Source organism: Schistocerca gregaria, chromosome 5 (genome assembly GCF_023897955.1).
Source record: "Schistocerca gregaria isolate iqSchGreg1 chromosome 5, iqSchGreg1.2, whole genome shotgun sequence".
Lineage (NCBI taxonomy): Eukaryota > Metazoa > Arthropoda > Insecta > Orthoptera > Acrididae > Schistocerca > Schistocerca gregaria.
The window spans coordinates 311,985,278-312,004,011 of NC_064924.1; the positions used below are offsets into that span (position 1 = coordinate 311,985,278).

An 18,734-nucleotide genomic window follows, 5' to 3' on the forward strand; every position below is an offset into this window, starting at 1 on the left:
TGCATCCAACACTCGCCCATAGAGACTGGACAGGCAAAGACGTGACATAGCTGCAATATTTCCGCTGTTCTCTCGATTTGACGGGATTGTCGAATGGGTGTAAGCAGTCGCATATCGATTCAAATGAACATGTCAGTTTCTGCCGATGACGGTTCAGATATGCTACGCTACGAGGTCACAACACAATTTCCTAGATGGTAATCCGTACTTGCAGATTTCGCAAATGGCGGACAATACTGTTACAATGTATAGACGACCATGTACCGTACTGTGACTTGTGAAGTAATTAAAATGTTCGCTGATGCTTTCTGAAGACACTAGGCACCCTTTAATATTGGTAACGCCCCTGAGAGGCGGCAAGGTGTAGACACTCTGCTGCGTGCATATGCCTTGTGTGTTGTCTATAATTCCGTCATCTGTTCCGTTTGAAAGGGGGTAGGCCCAAAAAATTAAAGTTCCTGGTTCGATTTTAAAATTTTTACCATTTTGTTGTTGAAATCATTAACAATTTTCTGACGTAGGTCGTATGGTGCACACACGGTTCGTAGACCTAGCTACTCCGAAGAAACCTCGCCGTCCCAGGACCGGCGAATACTAAAGGACGTCTACCGTCTACAGAAAGTGTCAGTGAACTTTTTCTCTCTAGTAACAAGTGTTCCCCTTGATGTGATCTGTCACCCCTAGACGTTTAATGCAAAGTCTTCGAAAGGTCCTGTCCAGACGTAGGCAGCTGAAGTTCATTCCATCTGTGCTTGCAAAACAGGTAGCTGGAGATGTATGACAGCACTTTGTAATGGTTATTTTAAGCGATCGTAGATGTTACCACTGAAAGATGGACTTTTTTCCATTCTCAATCTATATGATGTCATGCCACTAACCGTTTTATGTCTTCAGTTAAACTGGAGTTTGTTATATTCAACATACTTATACTTTTCAATACACTTGGTTCGAGTATTCAGGCTCTGTTAGCCTACCTTTCTTTTAACTCAGAGAGCCCTGCTATTCTGTTTCTCCTGCGTTTGGCCAGCTCCACGCATTAAGCCGCAGTACACAACAATCACGAACCAAACTGGCAAATTAGTATTCCGTGATTGTGTTATTTTAAAAAACATATGTATGTACCGCAACCAGTCACAGTTTTTAAGATTATTGGTCATATGACATTAATTTATTAGCGCCGCATTTCGAACCTCAGTGCCAGTGACGGCCATGTGTTGCTTAAAGGAGGCCTGTTGAGGGCCTGCAACCAACCTGTCTGCATGCTAGGCACATTGGCCTACACCTCACGAAATAAGCATCAAACGAAAAAACTACAAAGAACGAAACTCGACTAGCATGAAGGAGGAAACGAGATGGCGCTATGGTTGGCCCGCTAGACGGCGCTGCCATAGGTGAAACGGATATCAACTGTGGTTTTTTAAAAATTAGGATGCCCCATTTTTATTACATATTCGTGTAGTACGTAAAGAAATATGAATGTTTTAGTTGGACCACTTTTTTCGCTTTCTGATAGATGGCGCTGTAATAGTCACAATCGTATAAGATCGTGGTATCACGTAACATTCCGCCAGTGCGGGCGGTATTTGCTTCGTGATACAATACCCGTGTTAAAATGGACCGTTTACCAATTGCGGAAAAGGTGGATATCGTGTTGATGTATGGATACTGTGATCAAAATACCCAACGGGCGTGTGCTATGTATGCTGCTCGGTATCCTGGACGACATCACCCAAGTGTCCGGACCATTCGCCGGATAGTTACGTTATTTAAGGAAGCAGGAAGTGTTCAGCCGCATGTGAAACGTCAACCACGACCTGCAACAAATGATGATGCCCAAGTAGGTGTTTTAGCTGCTGTCGCGGCTAATCCGCGTATCAGTAGCAGATAAACTGCGCGAGAATCGGGACTCTCTAGCGACGGAGCGTCATTTACCAACAGCGGTAACGTAAACCGCCATAATATGCACTATTGGGCAACGGAAAATCCACGATGGCAGCGACAAGTGGAACATCAGCGACCTTGGCGGTTTAATGTATGGCGCGGCATTGTGGGAAGAAGGATAATTGGCCCCCATTTTATCGATGGCAATCTAATTGGTGCAATGTATGCTGATTTCCTACGTAATGTTCTACCAATGTTACTACAAGATATTTCACTGCATGACAAAATGGCGATGTACTTCCAACATGATGGATGTCCGGCTCATACTTGCGTGCCGTTGAGGCGGTATTGAATAGCATATTTCATGACAGGTGGATTGGTCGTCGAAGCACCATACCCTGGCCCGCACGTTCACCGGATCTGACGTCCCCGGATTTCTTTCTGTGGGGAAAGTTGAAGGATATTTGCTATCGTGATCCACCGACAACAACCTGACAACATGCGTCAGCGCATTGTCAATGCATGTGCGAACATTACGGAAGCCGAAATCTCGCTTTTGAGAGGAATGTCATTACACGTATTGCCAAATGCATTGAGGTTGATGGACATCATTTTGAGCATTTATTGCATTAATGTGGTATTTACAGGTAATCACGCTGTAACATCATGCGTTCTGAGAAATGATAAGTTCACAGATGTACATGTATCACATTGGAACAACCGAAATAAAATGTTCAAACGTACCTACGTTCTGTATTTTAATTTAAAAAACCTACCTTTTACCAACGGTTCGTCTAAGATTGTGAGCCATATGTTTGTGACTATTACAGCGCCATCTAGCACAATGCGAAAAAAGTGGTCCATTCATATTTCTTTACGTACTACACGAATATGAAATAAAAATGGGGGTTCCTATTTTAAAAAACGCAGTTGATATCCGTTTGACCTATGGCAGCGCCATCTAACGGGCAAACCATAGCGCCATCTGGTTTCCCCCTTCAAGCTAGACAAGTTTCGTTCCTTGTAGTTTTTCGTTTGATGCTTCTTTCGTGAGATATTTGGCCCGGTCACGATCAATAGACCACCCTGTATATGTTACCTACACAAATGTGTTGCTGGAATTTCAATACTCTACATTAATTATCTTTTGGTGTCGCGATGTTTTCCTTCAGTGTAAATTAATGTCATAAATTTAGTGTCTTGAACAGTGTGATTGGCTGAGGTACATAGGTATATCTGTTACACTGTACGCATCTCAATTTACGACAACGAAATTTCCTTCACTGCGGCAACAAACAGCAGTCTCAGTGCATGAACGACTGTTCTTACCGATTCACAAACGTTGCATTCCGAGTTTTTTGCCTTACTTCGTTAACTTCTTACATATATCAGCACAGAGCTAAACAGTTAGGCAGTAGTAAATTCATTCGGTGCCCTAGCGTTCATTTTACAAGGATCTCTGAACACGCCGACAAAGCGTTTCCATACAAGAAATAAGAAATGCAGACTGTCAGTACTGTGGTCGCTGAATATAGACCGCAGGGGATTTCCCCGCAAAACGGTATTTTTTGGTCCTATTGCCGCTCTATTGGCAGTTGGCTTCACTGATTCGAACTGCTTCATGCTTCCTGGTTGCGATTTACTTTTTTTCTGTTTGAGGAAGTAGACCGAGGAGAAAGGTTTCTCTGCTCAGGTGGTAAACAGTTCCGCACAAACAGAACATCATTCTACCTTCTATTCAAGATTTTTACCCCAGAGAGACGCTTCCCACGTTGAAGATGGGTAATGTGACCACACCTCGCAATAGTACAGGGTGTATCAAAAAGAATCATCGGATTTGGGACGTCTATATTTCTGAAACTAATAAACATATATGATGAATTTTGTCTTTTGATGAACGGGAAACTCAAAAAGTTTTTTTCATACCTTCTCATAGGTGTTGAATATGCCCCTCTTGAGATGCACACCGTATGTCAATGCGGTATTCAAACTGCTCCTACACTTCAGCGAGCATGTCTTGAGTTACAGCTACCACAGTTGCTGTTAATTGATGTCTCAGTTCATTCATAGTTGTTGGTAACGGAGGCACATAAACAGAATCATTTGTAAATCTCCGCAAGGAATAATCACAGTCAGGTCCGGTGACCATGGAGGTCAGTAACGTAAGGCTGAAAAATTTGGTCCAGTATCACCGATCCATCATTAATTAATCCTTTGTTTTAAAATTTCCCGCACTTACAGATGCTAGTGTGGCATCCAGATGGTAAATGGAGTCGTTCGAATCAGTCTCCAACTATGGGAAAAGGAAGTTTTCAAGCATATCCAGATATGTGCTTCCTGTAAAAATGTTCTCGTCAAAGAAAAATGGACCATATACCTTCCCCACGAAACTGCCCAAAACACATTACATTTTGGAGAGTCCCTCTCATACTGTACAACTTTATGTGGTTATTCCGTGGAAGAAATACAATGGAAACTGTGCCAGTGAACTTCATGCTGTTTTCAAATAGAGCAGAACAAAATGCCAGACATTAGAGATGTATTACTGGCGACAGTGGAATGGGAGATTGGAGTGTAAAGTTTGTTACATATTCAGCTATACATACTCCGCAAGCCACGTGTAGTGAATGGCGGAGGGTACCTTGTACCACTGCTAGTTAACTCCTTTCCTGTTCCACTCGCAAGTGGAGAAAGGGAAAAACTACTGTTTGCATGTTTCCTTACGATGCCTGATTTCTCTTATCTTGCCTTATCTTGCCTTCGCAGTCCTTACGTGGAATGTAAATTAGTGGTAGTAGGGGTCGTTCGGCAGTCTGTCGCAAAAGCTGATTCTCTAAAGTTTATCAAGAGTATTTAACCTCCAGGAACTCGCATTTGAGTTCACGGAGCATTCCGTGATACTCGCTTGCGGATCGAACATATCGGTTACAGATCTAGAAGCACGCGTTTGAATTGTTTTGACTTCATCCTTTAATCTGGCCTTGTGGGGGTCCCAAACATTCTTCAATGCTCAAGGAAGGGACGCACAAATGTTCCGCGCGCGGTCTGCTTTATAGATCGGCTACAGTTTCCTAGAATATTCCCAACAAACCCATCTACCTTCGAAACAAGCTATTTTAAGTGTTCGTCCCATTTAATATCGCTTTTGCAACGATACGCTTACATATTTGATCGTTGTGGCTGTGTCAAGAAGCACATTCCTACCACTATCGTATTGGAACATTATGGGCTGTTTTTGCTCCACCAACTTAAACGTTCGCAAATTCAGAGCAAGTTGTGATTCGCCACACAAAAAAGAAATTATGTCCAAGTCATTCTGTGTCCTCTTCACGCACTTACAGATGAAACTCCGCATACACTACAGCGCCATTAGCAAAAAGTCACTAGGGAGGTCTTTACGTTTCAAGTCCTATTTCCTCTTTGTGCTACCCCATAGTTTGACTACATGGGATAAGGGGAAGACGTGCCTCTATTTCTCTACATTTGAAGAAAAAAAAAATCACTTACCCTATCTGAAAGACATTGAAAAAAAGTAGACTATTAACCACCTACTTTTAATTTGTTATATTAATTTTAATAATTCAGTTTGAGTCTCTACTTGCAACTCCATGCTTAAATGTGTTGCATTAACTTTTATATTTCAGTTTATAACACTACTATGTCCAATGTTTATGAGACAAATAATGAGAGAAAAGCAACTCTTCCAGCTAGATTATTTTCAACGTACAGTTTCTTCTCTGATTGTTTTAATCGAAACCAACTGTTCGACTTAGTTGATGATTTCTAGGATTTGATCGTTTCCTACTTGAACTCGGTTCTGCTTCATTATTCAGTGCATCAACGATTTTAATTTTTGAATCGGAATATAAATTAAGATAGAAAAAAATACAAAGGTGAGACATTCAGAAGACAGATGCCCTAACTGATTTTCCAGTTTGTGTAAAACCACACGAAAATATCATAATCGAAAAACCAATATTTATAACGCTTCAAAAGTTTGCTGAAATCCATATACAATGCTTTCGCTGCAGATGAGACGGAGAACTATTCTTCGATATACACATTGAAAACGAAGATTCAGATATAACAAAGTTTCTTTCTTTCATTTGGTGATAATTTAAATTCATCGCGAAACAAAGGCATTTTCAAGTAATAAATGGCTTTCGTCGTCCACCTTGTGTGACTGTCGTGCCCTCCTCTTTTGTTTTTGATAGCGGTAAAAATTTTGAGACAGTACTCGAACTTGACGTCACAAATCCGGCAAATCGGTCTGAGAAAAAACGGTAGGAAGGTCTGAACGACAGTAAGCTAAAAGACCGAATATGAGTAAAATTTATAGCACTGGATGAGTCATGGTCTTATCCTTTCTTTTACTGTTAAACATGTTTATGTTATAAATTCATAACTAAATGATTTACCTATCTGTTGGGTTTCATATTCGCTTCGCTCTCTCCTCTCCCCGCTGTCTTTGCTCTCACCCATTCGTTGAAACCCATTTATATCTTGAATACTAGTGAAATTTAATTCATTAGCGAACGCTATGTCAAAAGGTCACGAGTATTTGAACAAAATCTATTTCGTTTCGCATGTCAACTTCCGACGACCTTGCAGGTGTCTTTTTTATTTACGTCGATTGCTGATATCATATTTGTGATGTCGGCAAACAGTTATCAGATCCTGTGTCGGAATTTCTGGTTTTTCCCAATGGATCATCACTTCCTGTATAGGTACAGTGGCTCTTTGACTCCCACACATTGACTACCACACACTGTAGAATAAAACTTTGAACGATTGTTTGACAGATGCGAATTTGCTTCCAGTTATTTCATCGGCCAATATCCAAACAAATAAATTTACTTACATAAACTAACTAGTACGAAGTCATTGTCCTTGCTACGACTACTACCTTCTCTCGAAAGTAAGGGACTATTGGGGTGTGAAGAGAAACGGCTGGGTTCACTCTGCGCTACCCCTACCTGTTGTGGGGTCACTGACCTCTCATGTCACCCTGCCAGTGCGGCCTGCGACATGAGGGCGCAGTGAGATAAAGAGACTGAAATAAACTGCTTGCATTGGCTAGTGAATGGACACGTCATACAGAAATAATGTTTTACGAAATTCGTGGTTTCATTTTAAGGGATTTTCTGATTTTGAAGGCCCACGGACACCCCTTCCTCTTACCCTACTGAGCACAAACATAGCACAGCTCATTTTTACATGAAATGGAACAAAACTGCAGGATAGTTCAAGAAAAATTATAAGAAATTTTACAATATGCCGTATAAGAGCCAGTCTAACCCAGCTGGAGGGCGATGAGTGTTAAAGTGCCGCTTCTGGGACAGGGAGGTGAACCATCTATGGATGGAATCCGCCTGGGGGATTTACGACGAAGTTCGGTGTGCTGGGAAGCCTGAATGTGGTTTTTAGGCGGTTTTCCACATTCCATTAGGTGAATACTGGGCTGGTACCCAAGTCCAACCTCAGTTACACGATTCGCAAACATTTAGAAAATTTCGCCCACTTTCAGATGAATAACATCGCACGCAGACCGCTGAGGTACATATATTCTTCCCCAGGGGGGGGGGGGGGGGGGGGGGGGGTGACGGGGTGACAACAGGGCATCTGGCTACCCATTAAAACTAACCATCCCATATCCGTTAGTAACCATGCCAACCCTGCCGATGTAGGGCAAAGACACAAGAAAATGAAGAAGAAAGAAAAGCGACCCTATTGCTCACACTATCCGCCAGATCGTTTATGTATCTAGAGAACAAGAACGGTTGTATCATATTTCCCTGGGGCGCTCCATGACGTGCTTGTTTCTATTACTTAAAACCAATGTGGGCGGATACAAAGTGTTATGCGCGCCATCTGTTATGGACGGATATGGAGATAACTCGTATTTTCTACACGCTGTCTGTAGATGCCATGTGCTGTGATACATTTTGACTAGCCGCGCGGAGTGGCCGAGCGGTCTTTGGCGCTATATCACGGATTGCGCGGCCCCTCCCGCACGAGGTTCGAGTCCTCCCTCAGGCGTGGGTGTGTGTGTTGCTCTTAGCATAAGTTAGATTAAGTAGTGCGTAAGTATAGGGACCGATGACCTCAGCAGTTTGGTCCCTTAGGAATTCACACACTTTTGAACATTTTGACTACTTCTTTTGTTTAGGTGGTTACAGCGTATTGCTTTCATGTACTGTTCGCTTATTTAATATTTTGATGTTTGAAATAGTTACAGCTTTCGTTTTAACTGTTCCTTCTCCTGCTGGAGATGGCCCGATTCAGAAACCAGAAGGAAATGAACGAATCTGAAACTCTTCAGGAGGATTTTGACGATGATTTTTTTCAGTTGTTCCTTGCGAGAATTAAGACCGGATGACTGTGTGAGTGGATGTTTTTATGGCTATGAGGACGAATCCAGTGACTGTGACATCATTAGACCTATAATGACAGTGGCTGTATTTTCAAGCCATTCCGAAAATAACGATGAAGGTTTCTGTTCTTATGAGCGGTTAGTTCTGTCATAATGTTAAATAGTCTTCGAGACGTCGAACACTTTAAAAACGAACTACAGTCTCGGTTGGCACAGAGCTGGAGAAGAATATCGCCGTGCGGGTTAGCCGCGCGGTCTGGGGCGACTTGCCACGGTTCGCGCGTCTCTCCCCCTATTCGCCCCCCCCCCCCCCCCCCCTCCCGTCGGAGGCTCGAGCTGTCCCACGGGGATGGGAGTGTGTGTTGTCCTTAGCGTAAGTTAGTAAGTTATTTGAAGTTACACTACGTAGTCTGTAAGCCTAGAGACCGACGACCTCATCAGTTTGGTCCCATAGGAACTTACCACCACCACCACATAGGGAAGAATATCATCTGTGGCCTGAATCATATGATTAAACTTATGTGGTTTAAGGACGGCAGCGGGGTATTTATACCAGCTCATCCGTAATACGTATTTCAGAGTTGTGAGTCGTGACCACTGTAGTACATCGTTCAGCAGCAGGGAGACAAAGATAAACGAATAAATCAGAAGCAGTGCGAGTTACTCACCTATACGGGACCGCCGGTTGGGCACACAGTCCGCGGCGGTGGTGTCGACGTCCGCGTCGATAGGGTCTACGCTACGCAGCGGTGATAGGCTGAGCAGGCGCGGGGAGTCGCCGCTGCCCTTCCGGAACCACCGCATCGCCTCCTGAAACACAACCAGTCCCGTCTTACATAAGCCGGTGTCGAGCTCTCACCACAACTCATCATAATACTCAGTCCCGGTCATTAGAACTCCGTGTTTGCTTTTATCTTAGAAAACATGCGTGTGGTTAGTGGCTAATCTCCAACTGCCAGAGCTCTGATTAACATCAGTTGTAAGGTTTGTAGCTCATTTTTGGTATTCAATCAAAGTGACGTGAGCTCTATTTTAATTCGATACGTCACACAGCATATCTGTACACTCGACATTTTTCAAGTAGACGTCTCCTATAATCGATGTGTTACGTCACAGAAGTTCTGAGTACAACCAATGTGACCTTTCGTTGCCAGTAGCATTGTCGTTGGTAGTAGCATTGTGTGAGAAGCTAGTGAGTCGGGTGTTGGCCAACTACTGAGTGGTCTGGAGACAGCTTGCAGAGTACAGACATAAAGATAGAGCGGATGCTGAATTTTGGAAATATGATTTGGTAAAGACAGAGCTGAGAGCAGTGAAGATTTCCCGGTAATGTTGTTGTTACACTGCTTAATTGCAGTGTGTCTGGAAAACAGAAACTTTTAGCGAGATTTTTATTTGTTGGTTCGGATTAGTTAGTTTCATTATTCAGACGTGAAAAAGCAAAGTTACCGGTTCGCGTAGGTTGCACTCATAAGTAAATAGATTTACTACTCCTTTACCACGCTATTAACTCACCTAATTTTCTTAGAAAATATTGTAGTTTTTGTTAAAAAGACTATAACAGTTAAGAAATCACAGTTTCAATATACACTCCTGGAAATGGAAAAAAGAACACATTGACACCGGTGTGTCAGACCCATCATACTTGCTCCGGACACTGCGAGAGGGCTGTACAAGCAATGATCACACGCACGGCACAGCGGACACACCAGGAACCGCGGTGTTGGCCGTCGAATGGCGCTAGCTGCGCAGCATTTGTGCACCGCCGCCGTCAGTGTCAGCCAGTTTGCCGTGGCATACGGAGCTCCATCGCAGTCTTTAACACTGGTAGCATGCCGCGACAGCGTGGACGTGAACCGTATGTGCAGTTGACGGACTTTGAGCGAGGGCGTATAGTGGGCATGCGGGAGGCCGGGTGGACGTACCGCCGAATTGCTCAACACGTGGGGCGTGAGGTCTCCACAGTACATCGATGTTGTCGCCAGTGGTCGGCGGAAGGTGCACGTGCCCGTCGACCTGGGACCGGACCGCAGCGACGCACAGATGCACGCCAAGACCGTAGGATCCTACGCAGTGCCGTAGGGGACCGCACCGCCACTTCCCAGCAAATTAGCGACACTGTTGCTCCTGGGGTATCGGCGAGGACTATTCGCAACCGTCTCCATGAAGCTGGGCTACGGTCCCGCACACCGTTAGGCTGTCTTCCGCTCACGCCCCAACATCGTGCAGCCCGCCTCCAGTGGTGTCGCGACAGGCGTGAATGGAGGGACGAATGGAGACGTGTCGTCTTCAGCGACGAGAGTCGCTTTTGCCTTGGTGCCAATGATGGTCGTATGCGTGTTTGGCGCCGTGCAGGTGAGCGCCACAATTAGGACTGCATAAGACCGAGGCACACAGGGCCAACACCCGGCATCATGGTGTGGAGAGCGATCTCCTACACTGGCCGTACACCTCTGGTGATCGTCGAGGGGACACTAAATAGTGCACGGTACATCCAAACCGTCATCGAACCCATCGTTCTACCATTCCTAGACCGGCAAGGAAACTTGCTGTTCCAACAGGACAATGCAGGTCCGCATGTATCCCGTGCCACCCAACGTGCTCTAGAAGGTGTAAGTCAACTACCCTGGCCAGCAAGATCTCCGGACCTGTCCCCCATTGAGCATGTTTGGGACTGCATGAAGCGTCGTCTCACGCGGTCTGCACGTCCAGCACGAACGCTGGTCCAACTGAGGCGCCAGGTGGAAATGGCATGGCAAGTCGTTCCACAGGACTACATCCAGCATCTCTACGATCGTCTCCATGGGAGAATAGCAGCCTGCATTGCTGCGAAAGGTGGATATACACTGTACTAGTGCCGACATTGTGCATGCTCTGTTGCCTGTGTCTATGTGCCTGTGGTTCTGTCAGTGTGATCATGTGATGTATCTGACCCCAGGAATGTGTCAATAAAGTTTCCCCTTCCTGGGACAATGAATTCACGGTGTTCTTATTTCAATTTCCAGGAGTGTAGTTTTTGCTAATATCTTTTGACCATTTACATAATGCAATATCTTCCACCGTCTCCTCACAAATATTTATATTTATAGTTTCTTGTCGCCGCATTGTACTTTGCGGAACACAGTGGCTAAGGCCAAAGCTTAGTCTGCCTAGAATATTTGCATGTCCTTGCACTGCTCTGCACAAGGCTTTCTTTCCCTTAGCTAGTTTGCTGCTACGCTGCGCTTTAATGTTCATCACTTCCGACCAGTACCGAGTTTCCGTTGCCACAGGTAAACCATGAAAATCTGGGCGAGTTTAGCATAACAGAGTAAGAGCATTCAAAACTAAGTTTTGCATTTCAGAATTAATATCAGTCGTAATTCTGCCGAAGATCAGTTCAAACTTTATTTTTATGTGGACAATCTTATTCTCACAGTGCAGTGTTAAATCGCGTCTGCATTATTTAAGGTTTAGAATTGTATTTAGTCAGTATTAGTGTATTTAGTCAGTATTGGTACGTAAATTTAAAAATATTTTGGATAGTTATTCTTTCAAAATTTGTTTTGCAGTTTTATGTAGATTTTTTATTTGTACTTTTGTGTTTAGAACTGTGAGACACTTCTATGGCTCCGTCCATTTTAGCACTGTTCACTGCATTGCGTAATACAGAATTTCATGGAATAGCCTATACAATCTACAGTTTAACGGTTTCTAATTATTTCAGTAAGAGTTAATTAAATTAAAGATAAACAGTCTTAGATAGTTTGGCGATTCATTCTATGAGAGAGCGTTTTCAAAAAAATGGTTCAAATGGCTCTGAGCACTATGGGACTTAACATCTGTGGTCATCAGTCCCCTAGAACTTAGAACTACTTAAACCTAACTAACCTAAGGGCATCACACACATCCATGCCCGAGGCAGGATTCGAACCTGCGACCGTAGTAGTCGCGCGGTTCCTGACTGAGCGCCTAGAACCGCTAGACCACAGCGGCGGGCAAGAGCGTTTTCATAATTACATCAGTTACGTTGTTCAAAATCACGAAACAGTCATACACGTAGTTTTACGAATAGGAAACCAGTTCAATTCAGTTCAGTTTACAGTTCACAACATTCAAATTCTTTAACTTTATAAACAAATTACACAGTTTCGCCGACATCTCATGGCGTTCCAGATTTAGGTTTTCCGTGATTTCCCTAAAACGCATGTGGTGAATGCCTCGATGGAACTTTTGAAAGGCCAAAGTCGGTAACTTTCCCAACCTTCCCGAATCCTAGCTTACGTTTCGTTTCTAATAACCTCGTTTTCGACGGGACACTAAATCCTAATCTTCGTTACCTTTGCTTGGATAAAATAGTCAGCCGCAATCAAGCACATCCAGGTTTACACACACACACACACACACACACACACACACACACACACACACACACACATACTTCATTCCTATGTACATTCCTAGTTGTCGAAATGTATTAGGCACATTAATTTTGAGGTCAGCTACGCGGCTTAATACAGTCCTTGAGCTGGGAATCTAACTAGGGTTGATGAGCGTCTCCATATATATCTAAATTAGCACGAGTGCACGTCTAGATTTTTCTTCACGCAAGGATATCTGATGATGAATGAATACAGCTGAGTCAAAAATATAAATATTTGTGATCAGCAAGGAAAGCTGGATTTTACACCTGTTCCACCAGTGAAGAAACAAGGAAACTTCATACCGGTTTTTCGTCTGGATGACGTAGCAGCTACTGATAATGAAATACAAATTCGGCTTCGAAATAATGCGTTCATTTTATCTGATGTAACAAGACTACTGTGTTGGCTTAGTTATTGATCAACATCTCTTTTATATACACTGTCTGACAACAACAGTGATAAACCCAGAATAGTAGGGGAATACAAATGAAACTTAACAAGTTGACTGGGTATATTGCGTTATTTTGGTGATTACTATATGGTACAAATTTAGAAAGAACTAGGCAGTATGAGTATACCTATCAGCATGCTGTTGTGTCCTTTCCGACGTGGATGCATACACGAATTCTTTTGGAAAGGGTGTCACAAAGCCGCATCCTGGATGCTGGAACCGGGGGAGAGTTGATGTCCAATGTGGTTCCATAGATGAAATGAAAATTAAAACACCTGCAGCCGTCCCTTTTGCATTTAATTTATTTATGAACCAGTTTCGGTGTTCCATTACACCATCTTCAGGCCCGCTGACCAACATAAATTGGGAGGATCCAGTCTCATGTGCAGTCATAACAGGAGCCAATATTAAATATCTGGCATCTGTAGATCTATGGTTTGCACGACGTTATCAGTTCGTTCATCAACTGACATCGGTTGGCTCCTGTTATTACTGCACACGAGATAGGATTCGTCCCAAATTACGTTGGTCAAGGGGCCAGAAGATGGTGTAATGGAACACCGAAACTGGTTGGATAACTAAAGTGAATTCAAAAGCGACTGCTGCAAGTGTTATTTTTTTCATTCCGTACTGACCAGCTGAAGACCCTGTAACCGTGTACTGCAACGATCACTGCACAGAGGTTCCATAATTGTTCTTTCGGGGACAGATCCTACGGATCTTGCCGCCAACAGGAGTAACTCAGCCAATGAACACAGTTCACAGACACACGCGTCGTGTGTGGACGAGCAGTGGTCCTGTTGAAAAATGGCACCACGATACTGCAGCATGACAGACAACACAGGTGGACGCACAATGTCCGTGCTGTAGCGTCACTGCCACCCCTGATCTGGAGTCATACCCTATGACTCACAACACTACGACGCCAGCAGTAACGCTGCCGTGCCTTTCCAAAACACTGGAAGAATGGAACCCTCCCCAGGTTGTCGCTATGCCCGTCGACGATGGTCACCAGGGCTAATAAAGAACTGCGATTCATAGCTGAACACCATTCATCAGCAGTCCCTGCTTCCCAGTCAAGCACGACTCCAAAAGCAGCGGTTCGTGATGAGGTGTTGACGGCAGCCTAGACACAGCACCATAATTCCCTAGTCCAGCAGTCCTATCTCCGATCAATAGTGTTGAATGACACACTCTGCTGCGGGGACTTTTAACTTAGGTGGAAAGCGCAGATGTGAAGAGGTAACGATGTGGCTGATGCACAATACTATGATCCTTCCTTGTGGTGATCAGAGATAATCGACCGGAATGTTGATTAGAGTATGCCTGCCCTCACCTTCTCAGCCATTACAGCATCGGGCCATTGCCACATCCGAATGTCTCGCAAATCTGATCACAGCACTATTCGACCAGTTAGGCACCCACTATGAAGCCCCTTTCAAACTATCAATTGGTGATAACGCTGTCTTGCAGAAGTATGTGACATCTCCTTGTACTTCATAATATTCACTGAACATCTGACATTTTTCACCCCCCCCCCCTCCTTATCCACCCTAAAACGCCTGGTAACAACACTAAACACGAACAACACTAGTGCACTCTGGTGGCATTCTACGTGTTAATAAGTATTACAACACGTAACTGTTTATATACTCGTCGATGAGGATTACATGTACGAAGTAACATTTTCACCTGACCGTGGTTTCTGGATGCTTCACTTTTTTTTGATAGGTAGTGTAAATTGTCCATTTCACAGTGTCAGTAACGCACGTCCTGTTCATTTACCAGATTGACACCACGTATACGTGACGTATGCCAGTTTGTTGAAAATTTCTGTCAGATTAAGGTTCAAGTGGATCAGTTTTTAACACTTATGGACTGCGATGGAGCCTAACGCTGAATCGTCATAGAAGTCACCAAAGACACGGAATAAGCGCAAGAGGAGAGGATCTGCCGTCACCTTCCTGAGGCTGTCATTCCGTCTTTCGTTTCAAGCAATCTCGGAAAACCTACTTCACGATGATCCTCCCCAATAAGCTCACTTTGCTGAATATTAAGACATAACCGTGCTTGTTCCTAAGATGGAGTAAAGCGAAGCCCAAGATCAAGATAAAAGCTGATTAGAAATCTGGTTCCAGGCAACTCTAGACAGCAACTCTCTTTTACAGCCATTCGTAATGACAAACAGACAATACTTGGTGCTGGAGGTATTTATCGTAAATGTGCAAAAGGTTTCGACAAGATGACCTCACTAATCTTTTGAGAGACCAAGAAAATCACCAACATTAACAGGTATATCACAGATGTGTCGCTATCATGTTTTGCTCATTCTTACAAGCGAATGCCTCTTTCATTAATTATTTGTTGTTATAAACAAGTTACCAGTGGCAAAAATCTCACAAATAATTAGAAATGGTGTGCGTTCCTAGCCATAACACCCTTTTTATGGTGCATGTGCCGAGTGCCAGTCACATAGAAAGTTTTCACTATTTATCAACTGAAATTACTTCTCAGACGACCTGTAGTTAGTTAATGACCCACCAACGTCTATTTTGCTTGTCGCAAACTAACCATTACTTTGCACTGAATTCCATTTCATACCGTGATATGGTAGTTTCGCAGAGTTCCCTATATCTGTAGTCCAAGAGTGGCTACATGTACGATAATGCATTGTTCGAGTACTCAGAAAATTACTTACGGCATTGTATTAAAATAGACTAGAATTCTCGACGGCGTGCCAGAGACGACACGGTAGTGCGGAGAGCTTCCTACCAGGACACCTTCCGAGAAACGGCGCTACGCTATTTCTGACCGCGAGGCAGCGGACGTGGTGCCCCGCAAAACATGGGCTGCTCTTCCTCCGCTTTGAAGAAATGCAGAGGCGGGCGTGTCCTGTAGCACTTCCTCGTCAACCCAGTCAACTGCCTTTTTTCGCGGTACGTCACAGGATAAAAGCTGCGCGCCAGCATCCTCGTTCATCTTCTCCACAGATCAGACCATCTTTACCACGACCACGAGCTGTTTGTTCCGTAAGTGAGGCCCATTCGCTACTCAACAAAATGTTTCATTTAATATTTGAGATAAAACAAAACAATTTACATCTACTAGCAAGATAATTACCTTCATCTCTTTGTATGTTCCATTACGTCGCAAATGTGGACTGTATCACGTAGACTATGTGATCAAAAGTGTCCCGGACACGTGGCTGAAAATGACTTACAAGATTGTGGCGCCCTCCGTCAGTAATGCTGGAAATCAGTGTGGTGTTGACAGCTTCCACTCTCGCAGGCATACGCTCAATCAGGTGTTGGAAGGTTTCTTGGGGAGTAGCAGCCCATTCTTCACGGAGTGCTGCACTAAGGAGAGGTATCGATGTCGGTCGGTGAGGCCTGGCACGAAGTCGGCGTTCCAAAACATCCCAAAGGTGTTCTGTAGGATTGAGGTGGGGATTCCGTGCAGGCCAGTCCATTACAGGCATGTTACTGCCGTGTAACCACTCTGCCACAGGGCGTGCATTATGAACAGGTGCTAGATCCTGTTGACAGATGCAATCCCCGAATTGCTCTTCAACAGTGGGAAGCAAGAAGGTGCTTAAAACATCAATGAAGGCCTGTGCTGTGATAGTGCCACGCAAAGCAACAAGGGGTGCAAGCCTCCATGGATAACACGACCACACCATAACACCACAGCCTTCGAATTTTACTGTTGGCACTAAACACGCTGGCAGATGACGTTCACCGCGCTTTCGCCATACCCACACCCTGCCATCATATCGCCACACTGTGTGCTGTGTTACGTCACTACATACAACGCTTTTCTACTGTTCAGCCGTCCAATTTTTATTTACGCTACTTACAACAAGCGAGGCGTCGTTTGGCATTTACTGACGTGATGTGTGGCTTATGAGCAGACGCTCGACCATGAAATCCGAGTTTTCTCACCTCTCGCATATCTGTCATATTACTTGCAGTGGATCCTGATGCAATTTGGAATTCCTGTGTGATGGCCTGGATAGATGTCTGCCTATTACACATTATGACCCTCTTCAACTGTTGGCAGTCTCTGCGTACAGACGTGTGACACAAGTGACACCCAATCATCTGACAACGTTTGAAGTCCGTGGGTTCCGCTGAGCGCCCCATTCTGCTCTCTCACGATGTCTACTGACTAGTGAGGTGGCTGATATGAGTACCTGGCAGTAGGTAGCAGCACAATGCACCTAATGTAAAAAAATGTATTTTTTAGGTGTGTACGGATCATTTTGATTACATAGTGTAAGTAGCGATTCACTAACGGAACTATCCGTTGTTAGTACAAAATTGGGCAGACCTCATTTCCTACTTTTCTGTATTGGAACTAAAGCTGTTTATGCCGGTACCATTAGCAGTTCTCAATTAGACAAATCCAACTATACGTTGTTCAGCGAAAAAACTAGTTTTCGTTGAGTTTTATTTCATTTTGTTCGTAGCGCACGGTGATCACTTTTCGTCGCCGTGCGGAGGTTGACTTATATCGTTATGAAATTCTGTTCTAATGGCAGGAATCTTTTGTTCCCTTGCGGAAAACAATTTCGTAAATTAAGGACAAAAATAAAGGAATACCATTTAGCGGGGACTTCGTTTTCTTCGTCTGGAAAGAAATACAACTATGTTTAACATGAATCGGAACATCTGTGGGCTAAAAGCATTTGTGTTGTTATTCTTACCAAAGGTAAAATAACGGTGAATACCGTAAAATGAAAGACGTTTTATCAATACATATATGAGCAAAAAGACTTCCGTTTCAGTGTATTACAATATTATTCGTTACAGTTATTATATGATCCAAAGAAATTAATAACTGATTGTACAGAAGTGCTATACTGTGAAAAATAACCTACATATTCAGTTCTGACATCTGGCAACATGCTGCATGACCTCCCCTGAGAGGGCCATATGAATCAATACGTCCTCTTTATTCATTGGTCTTCTTTCCACTTCACGTCTAGCTCACAGCCTTTAGAGCAAAGCTATTTCTAATGAAACATCGAGTTCTTCGTTTGTGTCAGCAGAACATGATAAATTATGTGCATATATTCTCCGTGTCCTTTAACAACTTTTAATTTTAGAAAACCTAATAATAGACTCCGTCTAATGTCTTTATAGCATTTCTATTTCGTCAATGTACATTATCTTGTCATATCTTAATGAAGAGTTACAAAACTTTGGAGATGCATTAGAACTGTGATGTGGTTGGCATCACTGCAGAAACACGTCAACATAGCTTCATTGTGTCAGTCCTCCTCATAATTTAGCTAACCCACACACGTTGCATACATCGAGCAACTATTAATCAGTAAATTTTCCATAATACCGCCTATCACTGGGTCACTTAGAAGCAAAATACTCATAAAATACCGCTGGATATTCTTTGAAATTATGTCGGTGGAGTTATACACCCTGTATATGTGATGATATAGCATATACTTGTACAAAAAGTGACGTGACCTAATAAGAATGACTCCCCTATAAATCTAGAAGTTCCTTTCACGCGAGCGAGTTCCTCGTTTCAACCGACTACTCGTTGCGAATGGGTCTAATGCAGCGTCGCCTGTCACCCGTGAACAAAAATTGCATGTACTGCGAGA

At 43.6% G+C, this 18,734-nt stretch overlaps 1 protein-coding gene across 3 annotated transcripts in view; it reads right to left on the reverse strand.

The window, feature by feature from the left end:
• LOC126271989 (E3 ubiquitin-protein ligase LNX-like) overlaps positions 1-18,734 on the reverse strand; it is a 589,442-nt gene that overhangs the window by 78,419 nt on the left and 492,289 nt on the right. For all 3 annotated transcript variants that reach the window (XM_049974467.1, XM_049974466.1, XM_049974465.1), the window contains exon 2: positions 8,923-9,064. In XM_049974467.1, the coding sequence (XP_049830424.1) occupies positions 8,923-9,058 (136 nt within the window). In that variant the 5' untranslated portion in view covers positions 9,059-9,064. The remainder of the gene's footprint in view (positions 1-8,922; positions 9,065-18,734) is intronic.